General features: G+C 40.7%; 1 protein-coding gene and 1 long non-coding RNA gene across 2 annotated transcripts in view; both read left to right on the forward strand.

The window, feature by feature from the left end:
• LOC117508227 overlaps positions 1-20266 on the forward strand; it is a 21855-nt gene extending 1589 nt beyond the window's left edge. The window contains exons 2-3 of the long non-coding RNA XR_004560019.1: positions 19838-19843; positions 20254-20266. This is a non-coding gene — a long non-coding RNA (uncharacterized LOC117508227). The remainder of the gene's footprint in view (positions 1-19837; positions 19844-20253) is intronic.
• ftr86 (finTRIM family, member 86) lies at positions 783-18698 on the forward strand. Its single transcript, XM_034167890.1, has 11 exons — positions 783-1442; positions 5253-5348; positions 8668-8901; positions 9028-9190; positions 11152-11232; positions 11355-11396; positions 11511-11561; positions 11700-11741; positions 11906-11971; positions 12082-12284; positions 18010-18698. Exons 1-11 carry the CDS (start codon positions 813-815, stop codon positions 18343-18345), a joined length of 1944 nt encoding a protein of 647 aa, XP_034023781.1. The 5' UTR covers positions 783-812; the 3' UTR covers positions 18346-18698.
• Positions 20267-22990: the final 2724 nt, after the last annotated feature.

The following is a 22990-nucleotide window of genomic DNA, read 5'->3' on the forward strand; positions in this document are numbered from 1 at the left end:
TGTCGATTCATTTCGGACAAACCCTGACTGCTAAAAATCTAATCCGGCATTAGGCTGGCTTTCCTTTAAAGCAAAAATGTTTACGATGCTGAAATTAATAATTTTAATAAACGATGAGGACACTGCGATGCGCATTCATCTCTTGACCACAAGATGCCACTAGTGTTCAGATGAAGCTTCAAGTAATGAACCCATTTGCAATTTAACACATCGCTGAAACATACTGTGAAAATCTTTATTGCTCTGTTCAAATGAAGAGAAATTCAGTTCCTACAAAGCTTCATTTATAAATCTCTCCATGTATTATGAAGAACTGAAACACCTTCTGGAACATTTTTCTTTTCCTGTTTTTTATATTTTAATTCTATCTTGTGTTGTGCCTTATTGTTAAATGGCGTCTACAATATAGTCTCCACAATCAAACTGCAGCTTGAACAAAATCTGAAAGTAGTTCTACTGTAAATGATTTTTACAAGTGTGTCTTTTTCTGGCCACTGTGTTCTTCCTTGTACAGCAAAGTGAAATCCAGATTGAAATATGTTCCTACTATCTTGGCTAACAGGGGGAATTCCCTTTGACTGACATGGTAGTGTACTGGTCTTGAGATAAGTGTCGAAATCCAGTGTTCGAACCCCACCAGAAGCACAAAAGCATATGTCACTTGGTAACACATGGTTTGACCATTCATGATGTGACGAAACCACTATGACACAAGGGAAAAACCTTCTTGTTTTACCTGTTTTACCAGCCACACCCTGAGCACTGCGTCATGACTAACCAGTCTTGCTATTCTACCTTCTTTGACTAGCTTCATGCTTTGTTTGGTGTCTGACACAAAACAGAGAAATTTGTGGTTGACCATAGCCCAAGACTGCTTACCAGCAAACCTAGCTCTCCTACTTTTTGTCATATCCAGCATGGCTTCTGCGTGGTCTGACGAGAACACCTTTGTTTGTCCAGTCTGTTTGGAAACCCTGACGGACCCAGCCACTCTACCCTGCGGACATTCATACTGTTTAGCTTGCATCCAAAACCACTGGGACAGAGGAGATGCCAAAGGTGAGTACACCTGTCCCCAGTGTCGGCAAGTCTTTAACCCCCGACCTCCACTGGCAAAGAGCACAGTCCTAGTGGAGGCCATGGAGAAACTGAGAACCAGCAGCCTCAGGGAAAGCCGCTACACATCTGCCTCATCTGCCCCAACATCAGTGCCTGCCTACCTGGAGGTCCTACCGGCCACCAAGCCAGTGGGGGCTTGTCTGCGACAGGGCAGTCTCTACCCTCAGCTTTCCCCTGTGCCCCCCAGGACCTGTTCACAACACAGTCTACCCTTGGATCTGTTTTGCCACGAGGACCATGAGTGTGTATGCAAAATGTGTTGTCAGCATGGACACAAGGGACATCATGTTGTCAAACCAGAGGAAGAGAGGAGAGAAAGACAGGTATGTAATAGCTAATACTAATGTCGACACACTCTTTAGTAAACTATGTTACTGTTGACCAGGTACAATTTTTGATGGAATGTCTTGGATAGGTTAAGAGTAGCCCCAGTGCCACCAATCTTCTGGTATGTGTAAAGAACCAGGTCTGTCTCCGAGTCACAAACATTGTCCAAAAGTCTGTGGCTAAGGTATCCTCCAGTCGCCACAGATGGCAATGATGGCACTGGGATGTCGGTACAGCTGGACTGTGCTCTTCAGCAGTTAATCCAAGTTCTATCCCTAAACCCAAAATTCAACTTGAAACTGCAAGTTTCCAAAAAGAGAAAATTTATCATGGACCTGTTTAAAAGAAAAAAAAGTGAGGATTTCCAGAGCCTCTAAATACCTCAAGGAAATAGAGATTCGCAAATGCGAAGGCTGTAGCTTTAAGTGGATGAACACATAGTGGTGTCAGTCCCATCACTGTAGACTTCAGTGTATGGCCAAAAAACTGAGTCAGTCAGTTCACCTGACTGACTAACAAGCAGTAAATCGCACGAATCACAACCTCTTCTTCAACACAGCACAACATATTCCGTCTGTGCAAACAAGGACTCCCACAGCCGGGGTCAGACATGTATAGCAATTTATTCGCTTTTATTTCAATTTACCAATTTTCAATTTAATTAGCTTAATTACAGCAAAAGAAGTCTCAAGGCGCCTTACATGAAACAATTCAACATAAAATTTAAATAAATATTAAAAATGAATAAAAAAATTCAAATACATAATTAAAAACAGAAGTAAAAGAATAAAACAGATAAAAAAAATAAAAACTATTCATAAGAAAGAGAATAAAATAGGTTTTCAGTCTTGACTTAAAAATGTCCACGGACTCCGAATGCCTCATGGTCGCAGGACGACTGTTCCACAGGGTGGTGCATGATACGAAAAGGCTCTTTTGACCTGCTGACTACTTCTTCACCCTGGGAACACAGAGAAGTCCCACATCCTGCGACCGCAAAGCCAGGCCGGCATGTAGAGTTCCACCAGATCAGCCAGATAAGATGGCGCCAGTCCATGAACAACCTTATAAGTCAATAACAAAACCTTAAAATCTGCTCTCACAGAGACAGGGAGCCAGTGGAAAGATGCCAAAATGGGTGTGATATGTTCAGACCTTCTGCTACGTGTCAGAAGTCTGGAGGCAGCGTTCTGAACCAGGTGAAGACCCCTGATGCTGGACTGCGGTAACCCTGAAAATAGAACATTACAAAAATCTAGTCTAGAAGAAACAAAAGCATGAATCAGGGTCTCAGCATCAGCCATAGACAGGATGGAGTGGATCCTCGCTATATTTCGCAGATGGAATAAAAGCGGTCCTAGTAACATCCCTGGTGTGGAGGTCAAAGGACAACTGGGATCAAAAATCACCCCAAGGTTCCTTATTTTGTTCGTATGATGTATGACACATGAACCCAGGCTGAGCGCCAGCTGGTCAAACTGATGCAGATGTTTCGCTGGACCAAGAACCATCATTTCAGTCTTAGTAGGAAGTTACTAGACATCCAACTTCTCACTGATAGAAGAGTCCTCCAGGGATTTTATGGGAGTGAGATTTCCCACAGTTATCGGCATGTACAACTGAGTATCATCAGCGTAACAATGAAAGGCAATCCCAAAACTCCACAGTATACGCCCAAGGGGTGCCACATACAGGAAGAAAAGCAAGGGGCCTAAAACAGATCCCTGTGGAACCCCAAATCTCATGTCACCAAGGTCGGAGGTAGTGCCATTATACAAGACACATTGAGAACGACTGGACAGATATGACGTCAACCAGGCAAGGGCACTTCCAGTAATCCCCAAAACTCTCCAACCTATCGAGCAAAATATGATGAGCCAAGGTATCAAACGCAGCACTGAGATCTAACACCAAAACCGTAGTGGTGTCTGAGTCCATTGCTTGCAGAAGATCATTCACTACTTTAGTGAGCGCTGTCTCTGTGGAGTGATATTTCCTAAAAGCAGACTACAGCGGCTCAAAAAAATCATTCTTTGTGAGGTGGTCTATGAGCTGCCATGAAACCATCTTTTCTAAAATTTTGGAACAGAATGAGAGATTTGATATCGGCCTGTAATTTTTCAATACACTAGGGTCAAGATTAGATTTCTTAAGTAATGGTTTAAACACTGCAGATTTAAAACATTTCAGAACGGATCCAGAGGTTAATGATAGAGTGATCATTTCCAGCACAGTCGGCTCAAGAGTGGGCCACAGGTCCTTAAACAGTTTTGTTGGTATGGAATCAAATAACAGGTTGTGCTTTTTGTAGATGCCACAAGTTTCGTCAGCACGCCTAATGAAATACTATTAAATTTTGTCAATCTAGGTAACACCTCAGTGGTGACGCCCACATCCACAGCAGGTTTTAATGGTTAGGCTGAGGCATGCTGAGATATGCTCAGCCTAATATCTTCTATTTTCTTCTCAAAATAATCCAAGAAATCCTGCGCTGAAAAGGGAGAACGACTAACAGGTGGCTGCCCGTGATTAAGAAATGCTACCGTGAGTTAATGTTTGTTTTTACTGATCAAATCAGAGTAATAGGCCTGCTTTGTGGCCAGTAGTGCATGCTTATAATCTAAAACAGCATCCTGCCACACAAGGCGTAACACCTCCTAATTTGGAACAATGCCATTTCCGTTCCAAACCTCTAGCCTTCTGCCTGAGGTCACACAAGTAACCATTGAACCAAGCTGCTAGCAACTCAGCACCACGTGCTAAAACCTGACCAAGGTGGTACGAGTTGACTAGTGGAACTTAGCATTTTAAGCTACTAAAGCTAAGTTACTTGACAGCCAACATGAGAATGTTAAGAAAATCATCTGTGCAGCTGACTGACTTGATTTTATGGTAATTAATTTTATTTTAATGACGTATTAAATTTTGTTAGTGACCAGGGTGCGAAATGAATTGTTTTCATTCTTTATTTTCTCCATTTTTATAATTTCCTGATAAACTAATGATGAAAATCTGTCATAGATTGCATGTGCAGGTAGATCTCCATCCAACAGGTCTGATGGTTGGCGCTCTATGTATGTGTATATACTATGAAAGTTCCATCAAAGCATACAATAGTTAATTCTCCAGTGGAGGTACAGCTAATGTGTATTCTTTTGCACTATTCTGACAAGCTTACTTTCACATGGTGAGGCAGGATAATGTGATTATAGTAAGAGTTTCTCAGGTGGTTGATTTGGACACTGGTGTCCTAAACTAAGAGTTGTCACAAGAGTAGTTCTCAAATTGTAGCTTAATTTACTTGTAAAACAACTACAAAGCTCTGCTTTCCTCTCAAAGGTTACGTAATGCAGGAGGTATGTTACAAATGATTTATTTTTTAGTCTCAAGCAGTTCAAAGTAACACATGGGAGTCGTATGGGAAAACACTACTGCCAGGCTGCTATATTAACTAAACTTACTAAAACTAAAAAGTCAGCACACTTGTTGTTTACATGGCTATGAATTTAAAATGACTAAAGAGCACTCAAGATGAGATGGTGTGTCAATTATACAACTTAAAAACAGAATGAATTTACAAAATGTGGAAGGATGCAGTAAATATTTTTAAATTATAATTGTGTTTATGGTGGTTGGAGTGATGAGCAATAATAATCTAATGTAGGTTGATGAATCATTTAAGAAATATGCGTTTCTACGAGAGAAACAAAGTGTCTAATAGAATCGGTTAGTAACTATCCTAAAAATGTGTGTGTGTGTGTTTAACTCAATCATAAATGCTGCATGTACTGTGTGATGGTTTACAGAAAGAACTTACTCAGATGCAGGCAGAGATAAAGATGAGAATTGAGCAGACTGAGAAGGATGTTAAAGAGCTGCCACCTGCTGTCCGTCAACACAAGGTAAGAAATGTTATTTATATAAATAGAGTTGAAACATTTATATATTGAATAAAAGTTCCATCACAACAGTGAAAATATGCAGTTATTTTAAGTAATTGATAAAATATATTCATTTTGGATAACTATTCCTTTAATACATAAAAGCTTTTTTCCTTTCAGTGTCAATAAGATATTCGGCCTACCATATTTCACGATGTTTACAAGTTATTGGTATGCTCTTTGTATATTGCTCATTGGATGAATAACTATCAAGGGTAGTGTGCACATTAACTCATGATGAAAATTCTATCGATGATACAGTTTTGTCCAACTGAAGAGAAAACAGCAGTTGTCATGATTGTTGGTAGAATGTCGTATTTCGAGGTTGTGGAGTCAATATGACACACAGCATGAATGACTGAACACATCTGTAACTGATGGTATCGTGATAGCACTTTGCCATCTGACCCAAATGCTCTAAACACTTTATAGTGATGAATACTTTCACCCATTCATACAGTCACAATGTCACGGTGCTACCATGCACACCAGGAGGAATTTGGGGACCTTGCTCCATGGTGCCTTATGAGTTTCCTGTCTGTAAATCAAACGGCGGATACGCTGGTCACAAATCTGTTTCCCTAACGGCCAGGCCACCACCTAGCCTGGCAACCAGCCAGAATTGGGACAGATACTGGCCTCTGTTTTGGAGTGAGATTTCCCACTCCTAAATGACCAATAGGAGAGCAGCGCTGGAATTCCCTCTCCTAAACGATCAATGGGAGAGCAGCGCTTACACCACATCGTGAGGCTGACACATGAGCGTGAGGCTGACACATGAGCTGACGTCAGCATCTCGGCCACCAACCAATCACAGGCTAGGACAGAGAGGCAAGTATATGACCCCATTCAGGGCCGGTTGTCGGGCTAGCCACCACCTATCCAAAATGGGAACCATTACAGTTGTGAATATTGGAACTGATGGTGGGCACTCTTTGTGGGTCCAGGACCTTTTAACTGCTCTCTGTTGGACAGGTTGGCCATTATGACCATTAGCTGGCGCATGCCTGAATGCTTGGTTCCGTTAAATCTGTCTGGCGTGCTGGACATTTCTCTGTTGTACTTTAATGATTTTTGTCATTTAAACAAAGTAGGTGGTCGCCCCTCTGATTCTGGTCTGCATGAGGTTTCTTCTAACAATCAAAAAACACCCCAGGAAATGAATGACAACACCTAACACCTCCGTGTTGATAACCATTTGTAAAATCCAGGCGGCTTTTGGTGGCTTTCAGTTGAGTGAGTATCTGAGAAATTGTTTAACAGCAGGGCATGTTCCAACTTGTCCTTAAGGCATCCAACTTAGGTGTTTTTCCTGTGGCGGGTGCGCTGCGCTGGCTGCGAGCCGACGCGCCAATCCGTCCGCACGTCTTTCATTAAAAAAATCTCTTTTAACAGTGGAATGTCCGGATAAACTGCTGATTCCGACCTCTTCTGAAAGTTCTCTGTTCTGTCACGACGTCCTGGGTCAACAGAGGCTTAAATTTGGAGGTTTTCAGCTTGAAACAGGATGACGACGTCGCCTCGGAGCGTTGCGCAACATCCCGCTCCGTGGGAAGTCCTTACAGCGATAGAAACAATCCAAAATCTCTCATCAGCCGTTAAAATTTTCACCGAAAACCAGCTGAATTTCTCGAATGATGTCCACTCGGATGTGCCTCACAGTTTTTGAAAAAATTTTGATCAAGCACAGCGCCAGTCTCTCAGCAACTTCTCAGACAAAGGAATTCCGACGAGGGGGCTGGACCACTCCTTCCACAAGGCGTGCTCACAGGCGAATGACGTCACCGACAGGCGTGAAAAAACTCTCGCATGCCCACGAGGATTCAAGCTTGGCTGATGTAATCACACGTGATTCAAATCCATATGGTTTTTTAAAAAAATAATAAGGTCGGATACTTTTCTCACAGACCTCGTAAATGCATTTAATTGAAAATGAATTGAAAAGATTTCAGTTTGGCATTGTACCACATTGTATTAAATAAGTACACAGTCCAAAAAAAAAACCCAACCCTACTTGTTTTAAGTTTTAAAATATTAGTTTACCTTCAAGTTGTTAAGTGGATTGATCTTCAGGTGACAAGCTGAGAATTTATTAATTTTTTTTAATAATTATTCAACCAACACAGCGTAACTATACTTCATGCCATATGCCACATTCACAACATGTCAGCTCAAGTTTGGGTGCATGCACTGGTGCTGCACTCTGCTGCATTCACAACACCACAGAACCACCTTGGTTCCTGGATGGCAATTACCCAGGCAGACAACAGCCCATTCCCACATCTCTAAAATAACCATCTATCTGCTGCACTCAGATGACACATGGGTGCCCCCTTGGCCTCCAGCTACTGGGGTCCTCAACACTCATGCACTTCTGTGCTGTAATATGCACAGAGAAACAGGCCACATGGAAAGAATGTTGTAGCTGACGCTCCCTCACAATGAAAGTGACACGCGTCATCCTAGTGTCTCTTAGTAACCACTTGTTTAATAGAAAGTCATTCCAGCGGTACCCAAAAATGCTGCAGAGACACCTAGTGCCAAAGACACCCAGTCGTTACCTTAGGTCACTGGTTAGTGTCCAAGCCTCACAATCATACAGTAAGATGGGCAGCGCAAGGACCTGAAAGACTTGGGCCTTCATTCGCCTGCAAAGATATTGGCATCACCAAAAACGTCTGCCCAGTGACCTCATGACTCCACAAGCTCTTCCCAGGCACCCCTCGATCTCAAAGGCCGAGAACTCACAACATGTCATAAAGTGGGATCTCCGAGGACAAAATGCATAAATCGATTGGATTTATTGCTCAGAAATCCATTGCTCTGATTGATTGGACTTAATGTCATAACTATAATCATGGTGTCGTCAGTCATGACTGCTACGACAGTAATAATACAAATGCTATTTACGTAATTACTTTTGACAAGTAATTTGCTTTTGTATGTGATTTATTGTATATTGGAGACGTTTTTGAAAAAAATGTTTGCAATAATTTATATTGTCACTGAGTCAAGACTCCAAATACTTTAGTCGTTTTCCATCATGCTCACCAACAGCAAGCAGCTGTAAGAAAGTCTGTATGTGTACCTTGAAGAAAACAAAGTACACACATAATTTTATTTATTTAAACCATGTAATTATATCACTGTATTGTTGCGATGAACATTTTGCTCTCTATATATTAATGGCAACTGTTTTCTAACGCTTTGTTCATGAGGATGTCTTTGATTTTGTTTCTCATCATCTCCACCTGGTGTTTCTGTCTCTGTCCACTCCCAGGCTTTGGTCCAGGCACTAGCGAGAGAAAGTGCAGACTTATTCTTGGAGTTCACCAGAAGTGTGACTGCCACAGGCACCAAGGTCGGGGAGCTTCTTGGCACCTATGAGGCTTCATTAGGAAGCCGAGTGGAAAGTGAAATCCAGAGACTGGAGCAGGAAGTGGCACAACTGCACAGTAAGAATGAGGAGCTAAACGGTCTGACAGACATTCAAGACAACATCTGGTTTTTGAAGGTAACGCACACACACACACGTGTTTGTGAAGCAAGATGGTACCGATTTTAGTCGAGTGCTCCTGAAGAAAAGCTTCACCGCCTATTAATTGATAACTGTTTAATGTAACTGTCATTTCTTCTCAAGAACTTTCTGACTATGGAGCCACTGGGTCAGGCTGTGACCACAAGAGGGTCAGCACTGAGCCAGGAAGAAGAGACGGTGGACACACTCCGCTCAGCCATGATGGAATTCAAAGACTCTCTGCAGGGCCTCTGTAAAGCCAGCCTGGACAAGATCTCCAGACTCGGTCAGTTTTTACAAGGATATTTGGCTTTTGTCCCTTTTTTCTTTCTTTCTTTTTTCAGAGCTATACTGCAGAGGAGGGTCGAAGGTTATATAATCACCACATTCTGGTAACTTTACAGTTCATCTTTAGGTCAGGCTAGAGTTATTTAAATATTAGTGGGTGAATGTGAGGCATTACTGTAAAGCACTTTGAGTGTCTTGTGCAGATGGAAAAGCGCTATATAAATGCAGTCCATTTAGTGGTGAGTGACCAGGAAACATCTGTCTCATTCTTTAGCTTTGCTAGACAGGTTGTTCTTTGACCGCTTTTGAATTTTCCTTATGACATCACAAAGATCTGCAGATACTGGAATAAAAATCTTAATTTTGACATCAAAAATGTATATACTGTAGATGTTCAGCTACTGAAAAAGAAAACCAAATTGTAATTGCTCTTGCATTTCTTTCAGTTTCTGTATAAGTGCGTTCATTCATTTTCAGCCGCTTGGTGCGCTTTTTTTTTTCTTTTCTTTTTTTTGGCAGTGGACAGGGGCAAATGCTCACACAGCATCCATCCATCCATCTCTTCTTTATTTGTATTCTGCTGTTGCAGTTTTAAGTGAAACATGATGTGCTGTAATCTTGTCCACCATAGAGTGCAGTCTTATCATAATGCAAACATTCTCTTTTCTGTTGTTACTCAGCAGAGTTTTATAAACTTTTAAAGTGATCTATATGTAGTGGAACAGATACAGTTTTGCTCAAAAGTTTGCATACACTGACAGAATTTTTTTTTTTTTTAATCTTTTTATTTTTTGGCCATCATCAGATAATATGAATGTTAATATAAAACCTTTTCTTAACTCATGGTTAGGGGTCATGTGAAGCCATTTATTGTCAAACAACTGTGTTTACACTTTTAAAATCATAATAACAGCAGCTAGCCAAATGACCCTGATCAAAAGTTTACATATCCTGGTGATTTTGACCTGATAACATGCACACAAGTTGATACAAACAGGTTTGAATGGCTGCTAAAGGTAACTATCCTCACCTGTGATGTGTGTGTGTGTGTGTGTGTGTATACAAGGTCAGAGGGGTTTCTGGGCTCCTGACAGACCCTTGCATCTTTCATCCAGTGCTGCACTGATGTTTCTGAGTGATACAGTGTATTGCCCTCTTTAACATCAGTGACAGCTTGGAGTCTTTTGTGCTAAATATGGATGAGGCTCTCTGATGGTAAAGCTGCCACTGAATATGTCTTGGACTTTATTTACATCAAATAAATGGACTGCATTCATACAGCGCTTTTCCATCTGCATCAGACGCTCAATGCACTTTACAATTATGCCTCACATTCACCCTGATGTCAGGGTGCTGCCATACAAGGCGCTCACTACACACCGGGAGCAGTAGGGGATTAAAGACCTTGCCCAGGATCTTCTGGTCTCAAGTTCAACACCTTAACCACTAGATCACCTCCCCCATCAAGTACGAAGAAATACACACAGTATGGCACGCTATGGTAAATCTGCATGGAGTAGACAGTACTCAAAAACTGAGTGACTGTGCAAGAAGGAGAAGAGTGAGGAAAGCCACCAAAACACCCAGACAACCCAGAAAAAGTTATAGGCTTACGTGGCTGTGATTGGAGAAATTGTGGTTCCGTATGAAACAGTATGGTTCTGTCTAGATGAGGCGTCTGTGAAGACATTTTTCATTAAAGTGGATATTTTCACAGTAGTTTTTAAAGTGTTACAGTAATAAGAGTTCTCTAAAATATTTTAATTTGTTTAAATTTACTTACATTCTGGGTTGTGTTTTTTGTTTAAGGGTTTTCAGACAAGTGTATCCCAGCAACCCCTTCACTTTGGTCTGCTCCTGTTTCTGATGAGAATGCAGATGAGAAATGCCTTTTTAATCTAACCCTGTGCCCAAATTTTTTTACATTATTGCAGTAAGATATTATTTTTATTTATGCAGTGGATGCCGGCCCCGTGGCTTCAGTACCCAGTGCTTCAACAGCAGCTGATCCCAGCACTCAAGCTGCTGCACAACCCACAGGTACAACACATTACAACCACACGTATCTTTGTTTTTAATTCATTATTAGCAATGAATACATTTAATGGAATCCCCGAATCCACAACATAATATCCTCACTGCTTATTTTGTCTCTTCTCCAGTATGTCATATGTCATCAAACCCTCCACCTTTAACACCTCAAGGTAGTTATTTTAAAACATGCATATTACAGTGTAACATGTCTGTCTGACAAAATATTAAATGCAGAATCTCTGAGATAATGTTCTCTGTGTGTCTGTATGTGTGTGTGCGCTCAGGAAATGACGCTGTCGCCCTATCTTCACCTCAACTTCCTGCACAAATTCAAGGTATCATTTAAAAATTATATGAACAAAGATTCTAAGTTTTACATGGTTTTTAATCTCAAAGCCATGAGATTAATTTCATTTCTTAGTTCTTTCATCTCACTGTTTTTTTTTTTTGTTTTTTTTTTTCTGGCTGTAAAGCTTCAGCTCCGCCTCCACCCCTCCCTCCCCTCCAAGCTCAAGGTAAACAAACCGATTCATGAGGAGCTGAGTGAATGTAAATCTTCCTATAACTGAATGTGTCATCAAAATTGCATTTGAGCCGATCCGCAATTATGAAATTCCCTCGACTGCTTTCGTCCCTTGCATCCCTTAAAATCTTAATGTGCTTTGCATTTTGTACGTAGCATGCGCTGCACCAACACTGACAGAGATGAACCCACAACCAAAGACAAGACAAGACTTGCTGAAATGTGAGTCCATAAATATCCACATTATGAAATACAAGTATATTATTGACATATTTGCTCTAAGACCCACGTTGGTAATGTTTTGGTTGTCTGTTTGTACCGATTCCCTTCAGTTCGTTTTGAACCCACCATGGACCCAAATACGGTGTTTCGCCACATGCTGCTGTCAGACGGGGATCGTAAGGCCACACTACAGGCTGCAAACCTGAACCCTCCAGACCATCCAGAACGTTTCACATTCTGGAGACAAGCTCTGTGCAGAGAGCCCCTGGCAGGGAGTCCGTACTACTGGGAGGTGGCGTGGACCGGTCGGAAAGTAAGGTTCTTTAGAAAGATGTGGGTTATTTCAGCTGTGATGCTGAATCAGTAAGAACTGACTCATTTGAACAGTACAGTCAGTTGTAGGACTGCCACACAGGAGGCAGATTTAGTTTAACATCAGCTGCAAGTTTTACATTTTCAAAGCAAATGCCATAGCACTGAACTGTCCCACAAAAGCTGAAGTCAACAGTCTGCTTCAGGCAGATTGCTTTATTATCTGTCTATATGACATAAATAACTGTCAGTGCTTATACCACAGTGTTGGTTGGTGAAACAGATGCTGAATCTACTTGAGTGCACAAATGGACCTATTGTTATCAGCACAAATCTGCCCCTTTGTAAATACGTATGTTGAAATCTCAGATGATTATAGAGGAAAAATGTACACTAGATGAGGTGCAGCATCCATATAATACCCCTGCATTATTTGGCTCACGACGATGCATCCACAAAGTATTCACAGCGCTTCACTTTTCCTACTTTTTTTTTAATGTTACAGCCTTATTCCAAAATGGATGAAATAAATTTTTTTCCCCTCAAAATTCTACACGCAATACCCCAAATAACAATGTGAAAAAGGTTTTTTTTTTTTTTTTTTTCTTTCAGATTTTTGCAAACTTATTAAAATACAAAAAAACAACTAACAAATCACATGTACAACCCCTGGCAAAAATTATGGAATCACCGGCCTCGGAGGATGTTCATTCAGTTGTTTAATTTTGTAGAAAAAAAGCAGATCACAGACATGACACAAAACTAAAGTAATTTCAAATGGCAACTTTCTGGCTTTAAGAAACACTATAAGACAATTGCTTTTCCTTAGCCCATTGTAACCTTGTTTTTTTTCTGTTTAGGTGTTAATGATGGCTTTCGTTTACCTTTTCTATATGTAAATCCCATTTCCTTTAGGCGGTTTCTTACAGTTCGGTCACAGACGTTGACTCCAGTTTCCTCCCATTCGTTCCTCATTTGTTTTGTTGTGCATTTTCAATTTTTGAGACATATTGCTTTAAGTTTTCTGTCTTGACGCTTTGATGTCTTCCTTGGTCTACTAGTATGTTTGCCTTTAACAACCTTCCCATGTTGTTTGTATTTGGTCCCGAGTTTAGACACAGCTGACTGTGAACAACCAACATCTTTTGCAACATTGTGTGATGATTTACCCTCTTTTAAGAGTTTGATAATCCTCTCCTTTGTTTCAATTGACATCTCTCATGTTGGAGCCATAATTCATGTCAGTCCACTTGGTGCAACAGCTCTCCAAGGTGTGATCACTCCTTTTTAGATGCAGACTAACGAGCAGATCTGATTTGATGCAGGTGTTAGTTTTGGGGATGAAAATTTACAGGGTGATTCCATAATTTATTCCTCAGAATTGAGTGAGTCCATATTTTTTTTCCCTCTGCTTGGTCTAAAAAAGTAACCATTACTGACTGCCACAATTATGTTTCCTGATTTCTTATAGTGTTTCTTAAAGCCAGAAAGTTGCCATTTGAAATGACCTTAGTTTTGTGTCATGTCTGTGATCTGCTTTTTTTCTACAAAATTAAACAACTGAATGAACATCCTCCGAGGCCGGTGATTCCATAATTATTGCCAGGGGTTGTACATAAGTATTCACAGCCTTTGCCATTGAGCTCAGGTGCGTCCTGTTTCCACTGATCATCCTTGAGATGTTTCTACAGCTTAATTGGACAGTGCATGTTAGAGCACAAACCAAGAATGAAATCAAAGGAATTGTCTGTAGACCTCTGAGACAGGATTGTCCCGAGGCACAAATCTGGGGAAGGGTACAAAAACATTTCTTCTGCTTTGAAGGTCCCAATGAACACAGTGACCTCCATCATCTGTAAATGGAAGAAGTTTGGATCCACCAGGACTCTTCCTAGAGCTGGCCACCCGTCTAAACTGAGTGATCGGCGGAGAAGAGCCTTAGTCAGGGAGGTGACCAAGAACCTGATGGTCACTCTGTCAGAGCTCCAGCATTCCTCTGTGGAGACAGGAGAACCTTCCAGAAGGACAACCATCTCTGCAGCAATCCACCAATCAGGCCTGTATGTTAGAGTGGCCAGATGGAAGCCACTCCTTAGTAATATGCACATGGCAGCCCACCTGGAGTTTGCCAAAAGGCACCCGAAGGATTTTCAGACCACAAGAAATAAAATCTCTGGTCTGAGACAAACAATGAACTCTTTGGTGTGAATGCCAGGTGTCATGTTTGGAGGAAACCAGGCAACATCCCTACAGTGAAGCATGGTCGTGGCAGCATCATGCTGTGGGGATGTTTTTCAGCGGCAGGAACTGGGAGACTAGTCAGGATTGAGGGAAAGATGAATGCAGCAATGCACAGAGACATCCTGGATGAAAACCTGCTCCAGAGCGCTCTTGACCTCAGACTGGGCTGATAGTTCATCTTACAGCAGGACAATGACCCTAAGCCAGGGGTCATCTACTCTGTTCCTGGAGGGCACCTGCATTGCATGTTTTCTAACTCTCTCCCTGTCCCACTCCCAGGCAGTTAACTCTATCAAGTGTTCTCAGCCAATCAAAAGCTGGAAAACACCACTTTTACAAAACGTGGGTATGACTTGAGTAGGTAGATGTGGAAAACATGCAGGGCAAGTGCTCTCCAGGAACAGGGCTGGTGACCCCTGCCCTAAGCACACAGCCAAGATATCAAATGAGTGGCTTCAGGGCAACTCTGTGAATGTCCTTGAGTGGTCCAGCCAGATCCCAGACCTGAATCCGATTGAACATCTCTGGAGAGACCTAAAAATGGCTGTGCACTGACACTCCCCATCCAACCTGATGGAGCTTGAGAGGTGCTGCAAAGAGGAATGGGCAAAAACTGCCCAAAGATAGGTGCACCAAGCTTATGGCATCATATTCAAAAAGACTTGGAGGCTGTAATTTGCTGCCAAAGGTGCATCAACAAGGTATTGAGCAAAGGGTGTGAATACTTATGTACACGTAATTTCTTAGTTGTTTATTTTTAATAAATTTGCAAAAATTAAAAAACACTTTCATGTTGTCGTTATGGGGTGTTGTGAGTAGAATTTTAAGGGGGAAAAATTAATTTACTCCATTTTGGAATTAGGCTGTAAAACATAACAAAATGGAAAAGTGAAGTGCTGTGAATACTTTCTGGATGCACCGTACATTTTCTTCCACAAACTACACAATGATCAAGAAAACTGGCTTGACTTGTTACCATGTGTGTTATGACAACTGACAGTCAAATGATACAAAGCTAAAATTAACCTGTAAAGATCCTGAATGAACCCAGATGTGAATATATAAATGCCTAATCATATGGACCAAAAGTAATCCAGATGAATAGATTTTGGTCCCAAGTAGCCCGAGGCTAAATGCACCAGGCTTGGACAAGAATACACACTGCGAGTGTGTAACATCACTCATTAACAAGCAGCAGTGGTAAGACCTGCACAAGGTCAGACACTGTATTGATTCAAAGTCTAAATTAGCTTAGCATCTGTAGAAAATGTTTTAGAGAAAGAACACGTGACTGTGTATGAATAAGTTATTTTATCTTAAGGACAAGTGATGCGAGTACACATGTTCCTCTTCATTTGTCTGATCCTATTCAAGCAAAAATAAGACACAAACAACTTAACCATTCATTACATAGTCTACTTATTGCAGCTGCTTCATCAGTGCTTATCATTTTGCTCATCTCTCTGGGTCTGATGGAAATCTTTTGTCCACGCTGACTGGTGCAGCCATATGCTGAACCTGAAACCACTATTTGTCCAGAAGCTTCAAAAGGAGAGAATATGAAACTGGATCAATGAGCAAAACATTGGCAACCAATTAGATTAAATCTCATGAACTCATCACGTGAGCTGCTTGTGTAATCCCAGATCATTTTTGAAAGAAACAGATTAGGTTTTGTCTTATCCCTGCAGTCTAAAACATGCTGCAGGGGGAAATAGAAATGGGTACAACTGAGTTGATGGTGACAATCTAATTTGAAGTGTGTGTGTGTGTGTGTGTGTGTGTGTGTGTGTGTGTGTGTGTGTGTGTGTGTGTGTGTGTGTGTGTGTGTGTGTGTGTTTTAATGACCAAATTATGTCAGCTAACATACAAATCTCCAAAGTGCAGGGAGTTGAACATCCTGTTTCAAATCCCGTGACACAGATGCTACAACCCCTGGCAAAAATTATGGAATCACCGGCCTCGGAGGATGTTCATTCAGTTGTTTAATTTTGTAGAAAAAAAGCAGATCACAGACATGACACAAAACTAAAGTCATTTCAAATGGCAACTTTCTGGCTTTAAGAAACACTATAAGAAATCAAGAAAAAAAGATTGTGGCAGTCAGTAACGGTTACTTTTTTAGACCAAGCAGAGGAAAAAAATATGGACTCACTCAATTCTGAGGAAAAAATTATGGAATCACCCTGTAAATTTTCATCCCCAAAACTAACACCTGCATCATATCAGATCTGCTCGTTAGTCTGCATCTAAAAAGGAGTGAACACACCTTGGAGAGCTGTTGCACCAAGTGGACTGACATGAATCATGGCTCCAACATGAGAGATGACAATTGAAACAAAGGAGAGGATTATCAAACTCTTAAGAGGGTAAATCATCACACAATGTTGCAAAAGATGTTGTTTGTTCACAGTCAGCTGTGTCTAAACTCGGGACCAAATACAAACAACATGGGAAGGTTGTTAAAGGCAAACATACTGGTAGACCAAGGAAGACATCAAAGCGTCAAGACAGAAAACTTAAAGCAATATGTCTCAAAAATCGAAAAATGCACAACAAAACAAATGAGGAATGAATGGGAGGAAACTGGAGTCAACGTCTGTGACCGAACTGTAAGAAACCGCCTAAAGGAAATGGGATTTACATACAGAAAAGCTAAACAAAAGCCATTATTAACACCTAAACAGAAAAAAAACAAGGTTACAATGGGCTAAGGAAAAGCAATCGTGGACTGTGGATGACTGGATGAAAGTCATATTCAGTGATGAATCTCGAATCTGCATTGGGCAAGGTGATGATGCTGGAACTTTTGTTTTGTGCCGTTCCAATGAGATTTATAAAGATGACTGCCTGAAGAGAACATGTAAATTTCCATAGTCATTGATGATATGTGGCTGCATGTCAGGTAAAGGCACTGGGGAGATGGCTGTCATTACATCATCAATAAATGCACAAGTTTACGTTGATATTTTGGACAATTGAAAGGATGTTTGGGGATGATGAAATCATTTTTCAAGATGATAATGCATCTTGCCATAGAGCAAAAACTGTGAAAACATTCCTTGCAAAAAGACGCATAGGGTCAATGTCATGGCATAGGGTCAATGTCAACGAGCAGATCTGATTTGATGCAGGTGTTAGTTTGGGGGATGAAAATTTACAAGGTGATTCCATAATTTATTCCTCAGAATTGAGTGATTCCATATTTTTTTCCTCTGCTTGGTCTAAAAAAGTAACCGTTACTGACTGTCACAATCTGTTTTTCTTCATTTCTTATAGTGTTTCTTAAAGCCAGAAAGTTGCCATTTGAAATGACTTTAGTTTTGTGTCATGTCTGTGATCTGCTTTTTTTCTACAAAATTAAACAACTGAATGAACATCCTCCGAGGCCGGTGATTCCATAATTTTTGCCAGGGGTTGTATAACGTTGGATCTGTAAGTTTGCCACTATTGCTAATAAAAGCTTTTCTTGTTTTATCGCATAGATCAGCATCTGTGTTGCATACAAGGAAATGGAACGCAAGTCTTCTGATGATCGAAGCCGTCTGGGCCACAACGCAGAGTCTTGGAGCTTGTACTGGTCTGGAACAGGTTTCTCCTTCTGGCATGAAAACAAGGAGAAACTCCTGGGTTCACCCAAGGCCCGGCGGATTGGTGTCTATCTGGACCAGCACATGGGGGTTCTGGCCTTTTATTGCATTGCCAACAACCAGGCCAACCTCATCTACTGGCACCAGGCCGACTTCACGGCCCCGCTGTACCCGGGGTTCAGGCTCTGGGGAGATGTAGGAGCTACAGTGACCATTTGTGAATTAGACTGAGTTATAAAAACATGTTAACCATAAATCTGCTGTTTGAATATGAGGGACTATGAAAGTTTATTGAAAAAGAACATGGTGTATTGTAAGACGATACTGAGGAATTTGATCTGTTTAAATGAAAATCATGTCAGATATGGCCATTATTTGTAATGTTGTTTGTGTATCAGCCTCCATTCAGTTGAGGTTATTTCTGACTTTCTAAAAATTCATGTTATGAATAAAACCTGAGAGCAAAGACATTTTTCATCATTTCTATATGTTTATATAACAGAAGTATGTTTTAAAACTGGAAAAAGTACAAATACACTATTTATTCACATGGAGTAAAAATTCCAAGACGTATACACACACCTAAACTTGAAAGACCTACATAGTTTCTTATGTCTTTTGTACATTATATTTATCTACCATCTACTGTTGTAATTACTTGAAATGAAATATTTGATGTTCATTGGTCTTTTGTCTGTCTAGGTGGTTGCTCTCCAGGTTGTGGAGTGGTTCCATAGTGTGGTGGATGTGGCAGCAGGCAGTATTGCCACATGGTCTTTTGTATTTCCTTTTTTCAAGATGAGATCTAATCTGCTAAATCCAAAGTGGAAGAAAGGACTGATAGTTAAACTTACAGGGCTGGGGCAGAAAGCCCACAAAGTTTATGAAGATGTACTTGTATAGCTTGTAAAACTTGGAAGATTTTGCTGAAAGCCCAAATCTTGTAAAGAAGCATTATTGGTGCACAGGCATTAAATAATTTTATCACCTTCATAACCTCGAATGAATGCGTAACTGCAGCATTTCACATGAGGTGATAATTTGTGGTGGCCTGCTCTGAAATGCCGCAATTAAATTTGATAGAAAAGACACTGAATCTGATTATTGTGGGATCATGTTATCTCTGAGTGCAAAACATTTAATTTTTTTTAAACATGAGACTTGGATCTCCTCTGGTGTAGAAACTGTCATCTTTTGGCTGCTACCGTTAGGGGTCGTCACAGCAGATCGTTTCCAGCTCACCGTGTCCTCTGTATCTTCCTCGTTCACACCAACCACCTGCATGTCCTTCCTCACCACAAACCTCGTCTTTGACTTCCCTCTTCTCCTGCCTGGTGGCTCCATCCTCAGCATCTTTCTGCCTCATGTGAAAAAATGAGGTGGGCTTCATAGATAATTGGCAAAGCTTCTGGGGAAAACCTGGTCTTGTTAAGAGAGACGGCATCCATCCCACTTTGGATGGAGCAGCTCTCATTTCTAGAAATCTGGCCAGTTTTATTAAGCCCTCCAAAACGTGATTATCCAGGGTTGGGACCAGTAAGCAGAGTTGTAGTCTTACACACCTCTCTGCAGCTTCTCTCCACCTGTCATCCCCTCATTACCCCATCCCCGTAGAGACGGTGCCTGCTCCCAGACCACCAACAACCAGTATAAATCTATTTAAGCATAAAAATTCAAAAGAAAAATAATATAGCACCTTCAACTGCACCACAGACTAAAACAGTTAAATGTGGTCTATTAAACATTAGGTCTCTCTCTTCTAAGTCCCTGTTAGTAAATGATATAATAATTGATCAACATATTGATTTATTCTGCCTTACAGAAACCTGGTTACAGCAGGATGAATATGTTAGTTTAAATGAGTCAGCACCCCCGAGTCACACTAACTGTCAGAATGCTCGTAGCACGGGCCGAGGCGGAGGATTAGCAGCAATCTTCCACTCCATCTTATTAATTAATCAAAAACCCAGACAGAGCTTTAATTCATTTGAAAGCTTGACTCTTAGTCTTGTCCATCCAAATTGGAAGTCCCAAAAACTAGTTTTATTTGTTATTATCTATCGTCCTCCTGGTCGTTACTGTGAGTTTCTCTGTGAATTTTCAGACCTTTTGTCTGACTTAGTGCTTAGCTCAGATAAGATAATTATAGTGGGCGATTTTAACATCCACACAGATGCTGAGAATGACAGCCTCAACACTACATTTAATCTATTATTAGACTCAGTTGGCTTTGCTCAGAATGTAAATGAGTCCACCCACCACTTTAATCATACTTTAGATCTTGTTTTGTCTTATGGTATGGAAATTGAAGACTTAACAGTATTCCCTGAAAACTCCCTTCTGTCTGATCATTTCTTAATAACATTTACATTTACTTTAATGGACTACCCAGCCCAGCAGTGGGGAATAAGTTTCATTATAGTAGAAGTCTTTCGGAAAGAGCTGTAACTAGGTTTAAGGATATGATTCCTTCTTTATGTTCTCCAATGCCATATACCAACACAGTGCAGAGTAGCTACCTAAACTCTGTGAGTGAGATAGATTATCTCGTCAATAGTTTTACATCCTCATTGAGCACAACCTTGGATGCTGTAGCTCCTCTGAAAAAGAGAGCCTTAAATCAGAAGTGCCTGGCTCCATGGTATAACTCTCAAACTCGTAGCTTAAAGCAGATAACCCGTAAGTTGGAGAGGAAATGTCGTCTCACTAATTTAGAAGATCTTCACTTAGCCTGGAAAAAGAGTCTGTTGCTCTATAAAAAAAGCCCTCCATAAAGCTAGGACATCTTACTACTAATCACTAATTGAAGAAAATAAGAACAACCCCAGGTTTCTTTTCAGCACTGTAGCCAGGCTGACAAAGAGTCAGAGCTCTATTGAGCCGAGTATTCCTTTAACTAGTAATGACTTCATGACTTTCTTTGTTAATAAAATTTTAACTATTAGAGAAAAAATTACTCATAACCATCCCAAAGACATATCGTTATCTTTGGCTGCTTTCAGTAATGCTGGTATTTGGTTAGACTCTTTCTCTCCGATTGTTCTGTCTGATTTATTTTCATTAGTCACTTCCTCCAAACCATCAAAATGTCTATTAGACCCCATTCCTACCAGGCTGCTCAAGGAAGCCCTATCATTAATTAATGCTTCGATCTTAAATATGATAAATCTATCTTTATTAGTTGGCTATGTACCACAGGCTTTTAAAGTGGCAGTAATTAAACCATTACTTAAAAAGCCATTACTTGACCCAGCTATCTTAGCTAATTATAGGCCAATCTCCAACCTTCCTTTTCTCTCAAAAATTCTTGAAAGGGTAGTTGTAAAACAGCCAACTGATCATCTGCAGAGGAATGGTCTATTTGAAGAGTTTCAGTCAGGTTTCAGAATTCATCATAGTACAGAAACAGCATTAGTGAAGATTACAAATGATCTTCTTATGGCCTCAGACAGTGGACTCATCTCTGTGCTTGTCCTGTTAAGACCTCAGTGCTGCTTTTGATACTGTTGACCATAAATTGTTTTTACAGAGATTAGAGCATGCCATAGGTATTAAAGGCACTGTGCTGCGGTGGTTTGAATCATATTTTTCTAATAGATTACAATTTGTTCATGTAAATGGGGAGTCTTTTTCACAGACTAAGGTTAATTATGGAGTTCCACAAGGTTCTGTGCTAGGACCAATTTTATTCACTTTATACATGCTTCCCTTAGGCAGTATTATTAGAAAGCATTGCTTAAATTTTCATTGTTACGCAGATGATACCCAGCTTTATCTATCCATGAAGCCAGAGGACACACACCAATTAGTTAAACTGCAGGAATGTCTTACAGACATAAAGACATGGATGACCTCTAATTTCCTACTTTTAAATTCAGATAAAACTGAAGTTATTGTACTTGGCCCCACAAATCTTAGAAACATGGTATCTAACCAGATCCTTACTCTGGATGGCATTACCCTGACCTCTAGTAATACTGTGAGAAATCTTGGAATCATTTTTGATCAGGATATGTCCTTCAATGTGCATATTAAGCAAATATGTAGGACTGCTTTTTTACATTTGCACAATATCTCTAAAATTAGAAAGGTCTTGTCTCAGAGTGATGCTGAAAAACTAATTCATGCATTTATTTCCTCTAGGCTGGACTATTGTAATTCATTATTATCAGGTTGTCCTAAAAGTTCCCTGAAAAGCCTTCAGTTAATTCAAAATGCTGCAGCTAGAGTACTGACGGGGACTAGAAGGAGAGAGCATATTTCACCCATATTGGCCTCTCTTCATTGGCTTCCTGTTAATTCTAGAATATAATTTAAAATTTTTCTTCTTACTTATAAGGTTTTAAATAATCAGGTCCCATCTTATCTTAGGGACCTCTTAGTACCATATCACCCCAGTAGAGCGCTTCGCTCTCAGACTGCAGGCTTACTTGTAGTTCCTAGGGTTTGTAAGAGTAGAATGGGAGGCAGAGCCTTCAGCTTTCAGGCGCCTCTCCTCTGGAACCAGCTTCCAATTCGGATCAGGGAGACAGACACCCTCTCTACTTTTAAGATTAGGCTTAAAACTTTCCTTTTTGCTAAAGCTTATAGTTAGGGCTGGATCAGGTGACCCTGAACCATCCCTTAGTTATGCTGCTATAGACTTAGACTGCTGAGGGGTTCCCATGATGCACTGAGTGTTTCTTTCTCTTTTTGCTCTGTATGCACCACTCTGCATTTAATCATTAGTGATTGATCTCTGCTGTCTTCCACAGCATGTCTTTTTCCTGATTCTCTCCCCTCAGCCCCAACCAGTCCCAGCAGAAGACTGCCCCTCCCTGAGCCTGGTTCTGCTGGAGGTTTCTTTCCTGTTAAAAGGGAGTTTTTCCTTCCCACT

This window comes from Thalassophryne amazonica, chromosome 4 (genome assembly GCF_902500255.1).
Source record: "Thalassophryne amazonica chromosome 4, fThaAma1.1, whole genome shotgun sequence".
Taxonomy (NCBI): Eukaryota; Metazoa; Chordata; class Actinopteri; order Batrachoidiformes; family Batrachoididae; genus Thalassophryne; species Thalassophryne amazonica.

Excerpts from the sequence above, each read along its gene's own strand:
- ftr86 (XM_034167890.1), top strand. The coding sequence starts at position 813 with ATGCTTTGTTTGGTGTCTGACACAAAACAGAGAAATTTGTGGTTGACC. Across the intron at positions 8,902-9,027 it reads ACAACATCTGGTTTTTGAAG|AACTTTCTGACTATGGAGCC; the intron begins GTAACGCACACA and ends TTTCTTCTCAAG. Across the intron at positions 11,562-11,699 it reads ACTTCCTGCACAAATTCAAG|CTTCAGCTCCGCCTCCACCC; the intron begins GTATCATTTAAA and ends CTGGCTGTAAAG.